Source organism: Pteropus vampyrus, unplaced genomic scaffold (assembly GCF_000151845.1).
Source record: "Pteropus vampyrus isolate Shadow unplaced genomic scaffold, Pvam_2.0 Scaffold77, whole genome shotgun sequence".
In the NCBI taxonomy this organism is placed as follows: Eukaryota; Metazoa; Chordata; class Mammalia; order Chiroptera; family Pteropodidae; genus Pteropus; species Pteropus vampyrus.
Genome location: NW_011888858.1, coordinates 4,635,088 through 4,646,491, shown reverse-complemented (window position 1 = coordinate 4,646,491; position 11,404 = coordinate 4,635,088). Strand labels below are relative to the sequence as shown.

The window sequence follows — 11,404 nt, the reverse complement described above, 5'->3', positions numbered from 1 at the left end:
AGGGCAGAAGTCCATGGAATTAGCCAGAAGATTCCAAAAAATTCGCTCACATACTCAGATTTACTCCCATAGAAAAGCTCTCTAGTCAGAAGTCAGAAACAATTGTCCAAGCAGTTGCTGGACCTGCCAGTCATGCATACCCACAGTTGGTCCTAAATATTTTACTTAAGGATTTACATTCAATGCAGGATCTGAAGTAATTAGATAACAATGTTTATAAATGACACAAATTCTGGAGAAAACAGGCAGCATTTATTTACAGATGAGATGCTTGCTGCTTGCCTGCATCCCTGACTCAAGTGCACAGTTATTATTAGCATGGTCTCACGGACAGGCTGTGAACTGAGACCTTGGCTCTCTACCACATGCTCTTTTCTAGAGGGACAATGGAAACAGTCTAAATGTGATTATGTAAAAGCTTTGTATTCAGGGAGCCGATTGAAATAAATTCCCATTTTGTAGGTGGAGAAATCGAAATATGGACTTCCCCATAGAGCTTGGACTGTGAACTCCCCTGGACCCAGTGGAAGGGAGTGTGTGGATCCATTTCAGTCACATGGCGGTTTTCAACTAGAATTAAAGCTAAGTTCTCCATACTAGGTAGACTCTCAGCCTGACGAGTTTGTATTCCTAACTGTGCCATAAACCAAAGAAATTTTTTAACTCATTACATTTTAAATACTGAAATCAAGATGCATAATTTATAAACAAAGCTATCTTCTAGCACAAACATATGACAGTACTCCTCTACAAGCAGCCACCAATCTGAGGTCTCGTATAGAAATGTAAGAAAAACACTCGCCACCTTGTAACCTCTTAATTTTTCCAGTTCAAGAGACTCCAGAAGTAGTAACTACTTAATCTTAATATCACTTCTGAGGGGAGGAAGAAGTGGCCTATTGGCCTTGCCACAGGCCCAAGGCCCAAGAGGGATCTAGAGTCAGGTTCTGGATTAGCTCCAAATTCTTAATCCTTGCCAATGAAGTGCCAGGGGGGCTGGAGGGAAAGGAAGTATATATTAAGCATTTGATGACTAACATATATAACATATTTTTGGAAATGTTGGTTTCAACCTACTTAGGAAGCTGAAGTGTGGTGAGGATCAAGAGCGAGTGTTGAGGCCCCACACCTCCTTTACATGGGAGTTCCCCCCGCCACAGAGAGCTGCTGATGGGCGCCTGTGAAGGACTCTGAGGCCACAACTCAGAGAGGTAATTTCAGTTAGTTTTGGGTTCTTTCTTCACTGTTATTTTTCAAATGTCATTATCACCTGAGTGTTCATTAAGCCTTTATCCCAGGCTTCCTTGAGGTATGTGGGTCATACAGCCTGCGTGGGTGGCTGAATGAAATTCCCACTCTGAACAGTTCAGGTGCTTGTGTCATCTCTCTTCTGGAGCCCATATAGGTACCCAATAGCTCCTTCTCATGCCTCCCCCGTGCCCCACTTCTGTTCTGGCCTTGCTCTCAGATGTATATGCCACATTATTCCTATTTTTAGTAATATTTTTAGGCCTAAATCAGTTCTAGAGGGAATGAGGAGGAACTGCTGGGTTTTCACTTTCTCTTCAGAGAGGACAACCATTTCTTTCTTTCTCTCTCTTTCCTCTCTTACCCTTCCCCTGAAAAATTCCTATGGTGGGCAGAATAAGCACTCCCAACAAGATGCCTACCTCCTAATCCTCAGAACCTGTGAATATATTACCTTACACGGCAAAAAGGACTTTGCAGACATGACTAAGTTGAGAATCTTGAGATGAAGAATGATCCTGGATTATTCAGGTGGATCCATTGAGTAGATCCCAATGTAATCACAAGTTTACTTATAATTGGGAAGCAGGAGGGTCAGAGCCACAGAGGAGATGCAATGATGGAAGCCGAGGTCAGAGAGAGAGAGAGAGAAAGAATGGAAGATTCTATACTGCTGACTTTGAAGATGGAGAAAGGGGATACAAGCCAAGGAAGGCGGATGGTTTCTAGAAGCTTGAAAAGACAAGAAAAGCAATTCTCTTCTAGAGCCAAAAGGAACTAGCCCTTTCAACACCTTGATATTAGTACCTTGAGACCCATGTTAGACTTCTACTCCTCAGAATGATGATATAACACATTTAAGCCATTAAGTTTGTGATCGCTTGTTATAACAGCAAATGGAAATTAATAGAGCTCCCAAATACAAATGTAGAGATTGTAACAACCCAGGAACATGGAAATGTAATGTGTGGAGGGAGCTATCAGGGCCTTTTCTCCTCATGTTCCTCAGCTCCCCTAACCCTAATGCCTCAGTCTTAGCCCTGGCTCTGCACCAGCAGCTGCAACACCTACCTCACTTCTGACCCCAAAACTACTTCTCTCCAGACAATACTTCTGCGTCCTGGGTAAAACTTTCATCAAAAGTCACAAAAGGCTTCTGATCAAGATGGTGAAGTAGTTAAATACTGCTTGCTTCCACTCATGACCACATCAAAACTACAGAACAACTACTAAACTACAGAACAATCGTCATTGAGAATTACCCAAAGTCGAGTTGAACAAAAGTCCTACAACTGAAAATATACAGGAGAAACCACCTCAAGACTGGTAGGAAGGGCATAAATGCGAAACAGGCTGGTCACCACACCTGCGGGTGGTGGTTAAAAATCAAGAGGGATAGCTTGGCTGCAGAGGTTCCCTCTGGAAGAGCAAGGGGTCCCACCTCTACACCAGGCTCCCCAATTCAGGGTTCCAGATCTGAGAAGAGAAGTCTCCACAAGTTAGGGCTGTGAAAAACAGCAGAGATTGTGGCTGAGTGAGATGGAGGGCTGCAGGAGTCAAGCACCAATCATACAGGCCCGCGCCCCCCCATCCCCCAAAGACTTACTTGCCGACAGACTCATTTGCTCTGATCTCCAGCGCTGGGGCAGCAGCTTGAAAGGTGCCAGAGACATACAGGAAGGAAATGAAATGTTTGGCTACAGGGCAAGGGCTGGAAGGGCAGCTTTCTCTCAGACAGAAATTCTGGCAGAAGCCATTCCTTCTTTGTTGAACCTTCCCCCCTCCCAGTGTGCAAATGCAGGCAGCTGCCATATCTGAGTCTCCATCAATTTGGCTAACACAGGTTACCCTACCCTGGTGATTCTCTTAGGTCCAGCCCCACCCAACTTCTGGGCCCATCCAAGCCACTTCTATTGGCTTTTCCATACAAATGGCCTGTCTCATCTCAGGCTATGGACTTTCCTAACAGCTCTCAAAGGGTCACAAACCCCAAACAAGCAGTATCTGGCCTCTGTGTGCCCCATACTGTTTGCTGAGCAGCCCCAAGCCTGGCACTAGTGGCAGCCAACCTCAGTTTGCGGCTTGGCCACTTGAGGCACCTCCAAGCCTAGTGCAGCTGGTAGCTATCTGCAGATTTCTTGGTGGATCATGCCAGGTGGCCCTAAGAAATGCACAGGTTGCAGCTGAACTTGGCCTGCAGTGGAGCACCTCCTACGAGGCCCCAGGACCAACATGCTCTGTAGCCAGTTTCAGACCAAGCAGGAGCACCACCTGGGATAGCATCTAAGGACGACACACCCAAAAGGCAGACTGAGGAAGCACTAGAGCCTTGCTAAAGTGAATCCTGCTCTGTAGGTCAGCCTATAGAGCAACAGCTCCTCCACTGTAGTCACAACCAATCCACAACCAATCATCCTGAGGGTCAAACCTTCTCACTGATGTGTAAATAGCAACCAAGGCTCAGCTACAGCAGGAGGGCACACAGAACCTATATAAGGGACACACCTGGAGCACCTGGCTCAGGTGACCAGGATGACTGTTCCACTGGGCCCCATAGGACATCTACTACCTAAGACCATTCTACTAAGACCCGGAGACATAGCAGCCCTACCTAATACAGAGAATCATGTCCCCAGTAAAAGAATAGAACAAAGCTCCAGAAAAAGAACTAAACAAAATGGAGACAATCTACCAAATGAAGAGTTCAAAACACTGGTTATAAGGATGCTCAGTGAACTTAGGGGAAGAGTAGAGGAACTCAGTGAGAACTTTAACAAAGAGATATAAAATATAAAACTGGAAGTAGAAAACACAAAAAAGAACCAGTCAGAAATGAAGAATATAATTATTAAAATAAAGAACACATTAGAGGGAATCAACAGTAGATTAGATGAAAGAGAGGATCGAATCAGTGATTTAGAAGACAAGGTAGCAAAAAACACCCAATCAAACATCAACAAGAAAAAAGAATCTAAAAAAATTAGGATCGTTTAAGGCGCCTCTGGGACAACATCAAGCATACCAACATTTGCATCATCAGAAGGAGAAGAGAGAGAGAGCAAGGAATTGAAAACCTATCTGCAGAAATAATGGTGGAAAACTTCCCTAACTTGGTGAAGGAAATAAACATACAAGCCCAGGAAGCACAGAGAGTCTCAAATAAGATGAACCCAAATAGACCCACATCAAGACACATCATTATTAAAATGCCAAAAGTTAAAGACAAAGGGATAATCTTAAAAGCAGCAAGAGAAAAGCAATTAGTAACCTAAACAGGAGCTCCTATGAGACTGTCAGCTGATTTCTCAACAGACATTTTGCAGGTCAGAAGGGATTGACATAAAATATTCAAAGTGATGAAAAGCAAGGCCCTACAACCAAGATTACTCTGCCCAGCAAGGCTATCATTTAGGATCAAAGGACAGATAAAGAGCTCTGAAGTTCATCAACACCAAAGCAGTATTACAAGAAATGTTAGGAGAATTTCGAGAAGGAGGAGGAAGAGGAGGGGGAAGAGAAAAAAAGGCAAAAATATGTGGACGACGACCTCATATGCCAATGGCAATAACTACATATCTATCAAATCTAAATAGATTAAATGCTCCAATCAAAAGATAGGGTGGCTGAATGGATAAGAAAACATGACTCTCACATGTGCTGCCTACAAGAGACTCACTTAAGATAGAAAGACAGACACAGACTGAAAGTAAAAGGATAGAAAAAGATATTTGATGAAAATGGAAACAACAAGAAAAGCTGGGGTAGCAATACTTATAGACAAAAGAGACTTTAAAACAAAGGCTATAACAAGAGACAAAGATGAGCCCCATGATCCCACTTCTGGGTATTTACCTGAAGAAACTTCAAATACCACTCTGAAAGGATACATGAATCCATATGTTCCTTGCAGCATTATTTCCAATAGCAAAGATACAGAGGCAACCTGGGTGTCCATCAACAGATGAATGGATAAAAAAGAGGAGACACCTATATTATTTAGCCGTGAAAAAGAATGAAATCTTGCCATCTGAAACAACATGGATGGACCTAGAGGGTATTATGCTGAGTGGAGTAAGTCAGACAGAGAAAGACAAATGCCTTATGATTTCACTTACCTGTGGAATCTAAAGAACAAAATAAACAAACAAAACAGAAATAAACTCATAGCTCCTAAATACAGAGAATATTTTGTTGGTTGACAGATGGGAAGGGGATTGGGAGCGGGTAAAAAGGAGGAAGCAATTAAGAAGTACAAATCGATAGTTACAAAATAGTCATAGGGATATAAAGTATAGCATAAGGAATATAGTCAGTAATACTGTAATAACTGTATTTTGTCAGATGGCTACTAGATTTCTCAGGTGATTTCTTCATAAATTATATAAATGTATAATCACTATGTTGTACACCTGAAACTAATATAATATTGTTTGTGAACTGTAATTGAAAAATAATAAAAATTGTTTTTTAAAAAGTCACAAAGAGATTCCTTTACCCTTCTCCTCTGGCCAAATCTGCTGGGCCACCAGAGAAGAGAGGCATCCTAGTTTCAACACCAACAATAACAAAAAGTCAGAGGTAACCCACACACTTGAGTTAGATGCATTTGGCTCAACATCTTGAGGATGTTCACTGACATAGTTGGTATAGAAAACATGTGTGAAGCTCTACACTCAAGCACTGTTTTGGATGCAAACTTCCACATTAGAGAATCTGCATGTCCCCAAAGAAAAAGACTCAGATTCATGACCTAAGGAATGTAACACTTAGAAAAAACACCTGCACCTGCTTCTTTCCCTGGTCATGACAGAAACCAAGATAAACACCAGCTTCCAAACTTCCTCTTACAAAATGCTTATAGTATTATTGTTCACCCTTTAGGAAGCACCTTACATGTTCTAAGAGAGTACCTCATTTGGAACAAGGCCCAGTGCTGCCCTGAGGCCATCTACATGAGAATGCCCAGAACATGATAATGTAAGTGGACAAAATAAGAGGCGGACAGATGAAGTGGGTGACATTGACCACCAGCGGAGGCATCAACCATTGCCACCAGTGTGTTCACCTTGACCAAAAAGTTCACAGAGTAAGTTGCTTGAAGGACAAAATTGTTCCAAATTTCTCATTTTAAAATTTAGTTGAAAATACTTCATATCTTTTCAAAGAACAGTTGAGTTTTGCCAGTTCCCATACAGAAGAGATTCTAAGAATTGTGGTTCATTTAGGGAGACACTTTTTTCTTATGTGAAAAGATAAGCAATGCCTACCAGAAAATCTTTATGGGCACCATGAGCCTCAGAGAAAGCTGATCACTGGATCTTTGCAGTATCTTCTACATTTCAAAATGCACATATATGAAATAAACCAGTCAAAAGAAGGCAAATACTGAACGCTTTCTCCTTTTTTAGGTTCTCAGAGTGGTCAAATCCATAGAGACAGAAAGTAGAATGGTGGTTACCAGGGGCTAGAGAGGAGGGAATGTGGAGTTTTTGATGAATGGGTACAGAGTTTCAGTTTTGGAAGAAGAAAAAAGTTCTGGAGATGGATGGTGGTGAGGGATGTACAACAAGGTGAATGTAATTAATGCCACTGAACTGTACACTTAAAAATGGTTAAAATGGTAAATTTTATGTTATGTATATTTTACCATTAAAAAAAATCCCTATAAACACACACACACACACACACACACACACACACACACACACACACACACAACACAACTGTATCACATGCTTTTTCTTTACACTGAACCAGGACAATTGACAACTAAACTGTTTCTTATTTTGAATGAATCCCTTCATTGGTTGCCAAGAAGAAGACAGAGAAATAGGCCTCTGATGGAGTACCTAGGACACTGGAGGCAGCCCTGCCCTTGGGAGACAGGAGAGTTCCAGCTGCTCCCTCAAGGGCAGGGCTTCTCAGGGTTTGCCAAGGAGGAGGACTCACCTGTTTTGAAAGTGATGCTCAAGATCACAGCGCTGCACTACCTCGGTACAGTGCTCAGTGAATGGACAGGTCACCATGAGCTTGTTGAGGAGCTTGTGGACCAGGATGCTGGATTTCTTGCAGTGCTGGAGAACCACGGGCTGGCGATCCACGGGGCAGAAGTCCTTCTCTACCAAGAAGTTGGTGAGGCAGAGTGTGCAGTAAGTGTGACCACAGGGAGTATCCAGAGGGTCCAGCAAAGCTTGCAGGCAGATGTGGCATATGAGGTCGTCGTCCACATCTTCTGTGTAGGTGTAGAAGTGGTTTTCCTCAGGGGAATGGGCTTGACCACACACCACACACAGGGTTGCAGGGCTGGGGTCTGGGTCATCGACAGGGTCTGACTGGCTCATGGTTGACTGAGGGGACAGGATGGCAGGAAACCAACCTGATAAAACAATATTTTCTCAGGAGCCAGTCAAGATCTTCTAGGAACCATCCACAAACCTAAAAGAGAATAAGACAACTTATCTCTTTGTTTTCAAAGCAAACCGAAGACTCTGTTACAGAAGTGAGACAGTGCCGCCAGTGGACAGGGAACTGAACTATGATCCTGAAGGCCAGGGTTGAGTGACAGGGCCTGGGCAAACGGCTTTGCCTCATTCTGCCTCGGTTTTACTATCTATCCCAGCAGGAATAATGTTTAGCTTTAACATTTTATGGTGGTATGGTAAAAATCATTTGGGTGATATATGAGAAATGCCTACAGTAACTGAAAAGAAATATGCCCTAAGAAATATAATTTGTTAATAAAATTAAACAGATCATCGGTTTATAAAATTCTTTGTGGGATCAGGATAAGAAAAACGGTCAACGCTCTGATGGCTTTCTCTTATCTTTCTTCCCTACCTTTCTCCAAAACTCAGAATATGTAAGACATCAGGGCCTTCAACTAAATTATCTGAGAAGAAATAAGAGCTGTTGAGTGTGTTGTATTTTTACTATGGTGAAAGCATTGTTTTCTTCTGTGGGCACTTCACTCAGTCAGTCAGTCAGTCAGTCATTTAGTGTTTAAATGGGCTCTGAAGACTCATTGCCTGGGTTCAAATACCACCACCAGTGTGGACAATGATTTAAGCCTCTGTTTTCATTTCTGTAAAATAGAGATAATAAAAGCCTACCTCACAGGATTGTTGAGAAGATTAAACAAGATATGATACATAAAGCTCTTAGAATTATGCCTGGCATACAGTAAGTGTCCAATAAATATTAGCTACTATTCTTACATATATTGTTATTGAATTCATTTTGTCTCTGGCCTAGCTCAATTGGCCTGGAAACTGAAAACTATAGTTCCTATAAGGGGTCTTTTTGCTATTTTCTGTAGTACTTTTTTATTCAATTATATATATCAATTGAATTTTATTTGAATAAAATTGAATAAAAATTATATATTATATATATATTTCAAACCAGTAGAATATCGTCATGCTACATATTTTCATTTGGTGTAAGAATCCAAAATAATGGAGTTTTCGACATGCCTGATTAACATCTAGAAAGTCTCTTAGACAATTAGCCAATAAATATTTTTTGAGTACCAACTTTGAGTGAGGTAGTGAGTTGGGTGTGGAGGAGCTTGAGAGAGCTTGAAGGGACATGCCCCTGGTCTCAAGGAGTCCCTACTGCAGGGGAGGTGGCCATGAATACAAGTGATCAGAAGCCCAGATACACAGTGCAAACAGAGGTGAGCACCAGGAAAACCTGGATCAACTCTCACAAGGAACAAGAATCCCATGCCGCACACTACCCCTCAGCACAACTTTCTTCTTTTCTGAAAGTAAATGAAAAGGCCTTAAGTGTTCCACAAGAATATAGAAACCCATGAACAACCTGACAGGAGACTAGCCATGTTTGGGATCAGCACAGCGCTCATAAACTGTGTTATATCTTTTTTCTTTTCCAGGTAAAGTCCGAGGTTGTTTGTACAAACAGAGCCTTATCTCAAAAAAAGAAAAAAAAAGAAAAAAACACAACCTTTCATTGGGTCAGCTTTGTGTTTACATTTCTGTACTGTGCTAATATGTCTGAAAGAACACTCTAGTCAGGAGGTTGAAGTGAAATAGGCAGAATGTGAAAATATTTAGAAATCAGCCTTTTCTTTACTACCCAAAGAGACCACTGAAGCCTAAGGTAAAGGGTATAGGAGAAGATGAAGATGTTTTCTGGTTAAATGTCACGGAAACCCACCCAGCTGCTATTTCTCGTCAAGGCTGATAGAAGGTTCTGGAACCACACAAGAAATGCTTTAAGTGGCATGAAAAACATTTGAAAAATAAACATGAAAATGGAAATGGGCCAAATATTCTCATGTGTATTTGGTCCTGTCCATGTTTTCTCATGTGTTGTACTAGAAAATGGTAAGAATTTCACTCTGGTTGTACCACTGAAGAAAAAAATTCCACATTTCTGGGCCATTCCTTTATTGGTGAAATGGTGGGGGCCAGATTTTTAGTTTTCTAACTATGTTCTGGATGTCTCAGGATCTTCCAATGGAGGGGAGGAGCGGAGGGTAGATCTGTGGCCACTGCTCTATCCCGCCCAGTCCCAGCTCTACAGTTCCTCATGATATTCTGTCTGAAGAACCCTGGCTTGAGGGGGAAAAAAAGCACACTGTCAGACTAGAAACTTAAAGTCCCTTTCAGAAATAAAATTCTACGCTTATGTTCTAATAAGGTGGAGGTGTTTTGTTTCGGGTATTGGCTGTTAGGGAAAATCCTCTGACCCTGTGCCAGGCACTGTGCTAGAGGCCTTGTATATATTATATTATTTAATCCTCATGAATTCCCAGTTTTGTAGGGTTTTTTTTTTTTCAATTACCATATGAAAAAATTGAAATGTGGCATGTAAGTAATTTACCAGTCACACCAAAAAAGAAGCAAACCCAGAAGGGGCTGCTGATTCCAGTTTCCGTTCCTAACTTATTTGCTACTTTGTCTCCTATCATCTTTCCTGATTATGACTAGTCAGAATCCCAATAATGTAACTAATCAAATATAAGACCCCCGGGAAATTAGAAGGTTAAAATCTCTTTAGACTTCACTGCAAGTAGGTCTTTCCAAGATTTCTGAATAAAAAAGTTCCTTTGACTTTATTGAGTGCTAAAATGCCTGAGACCGAGTGAATGGGGCAAGCAACAATGGCAGGTTTTAGATCCAACTCCCATTCTCCTTTCGCTTTCCCTCTCACTCTCTCTCAGAGCAATTTGAATTCCCTGGCACTTACCCATGTACATAAACCAGATTCTTAATATAATATTAATGTAAACACTGCTGTATATATTTTCTGACTTTGCTTTAGACTAAATAAAGGCAATATGAATAAACAAAGATTATGAAGGAATTGACTGAACAAGAAATCTTGGCTCTAAAGAAAGAACTAGGTAGACTTTTAAAAATATGATTAAGATCGTTTACCTGACATTTCTTATTTCCAGATTACATCTTATAAACATGTATGATATATCATACTTTCTGACATAGATGTGCCTTTCTGCTGAACTGAGAAGAAATGATGAAAAATCATTAAGGCTTTAAAGGTAAACTATTTTCTCTCCCAAAAGTGAGCAAGGGGGCCTGTCAGCTTTGAGTCCATTTACTCAATGTGTGTGACCCTGGCTGAGGTGAGGAGAGAAAACAGCAAAATGGCTTTTTTTGCGGTTTGGAAAACGAGCACGGAAGTGAATTCCCTCCTTGGGTGTGCATATAGGGGTTGGGGGAGGTACCACGCTATTGTGGCATAGGAACCATTCTTTCTTCCTCTCTTCTGATTTGGGGTAGAATAGAATAGAAACCTGCAGTGACTTTTAGAGATACGCGTAGTCTACACACTATAGTGCTGAGCAGTGCCAGGAAAAATAAAAATCTCCGTCTCTGTCCTTAATCTCTGCTTCCTTTCTCACCAGTTTATGGTCTCACCTGAAACCTGTACAGAAGTACTGCTACCTAACTTTCGAATTCTGAACTTCCATGGTTGACAACAAAGATACATTCCAGAGCAAAAGCAAGTCCGTGTCCTCAACCAAGAAGTTCATTAGAAGTCTTAAGTATAATGTCACTTGCACTAAAAGTCCAATAGACTTAAGAACAGCCTTTGAGAAATAGCCTGTTTGGAAAAAGAAAAATTTCTGTATGAGATAACTTACCAGAACAATGGGGTACTCGCTGTG

The 11,404-nt window shown here is 41.3% G+C and overlaps 1 protein-coding gene across 1 annotated transcript in view; it reads right to left on the bottom strand.

The window, feature by feature from the left end:
* LNX1 (ligand of numb-protein X 1) overlaps nt 1-7,651 on the bottom strand; it is a 90,539-nt gene extending 82,888 nt beyond the window's left edge. Inside the window, exon 1 of the mRNA XM_023532111.1 lies at nt 7,198-7,651. Coding sequence (XP_023387879.1) covers nt 7,198-7,589 — 392 coding nt within the window. The 5' untranslated portion in view covers nt 7,590-7,651. The remainder of the gene's footprint in view (nt 1-7,197) is intronic.
* Between the last annotated feature and the right edge of the window lie 3,753 nt (nt 7,652-11,404).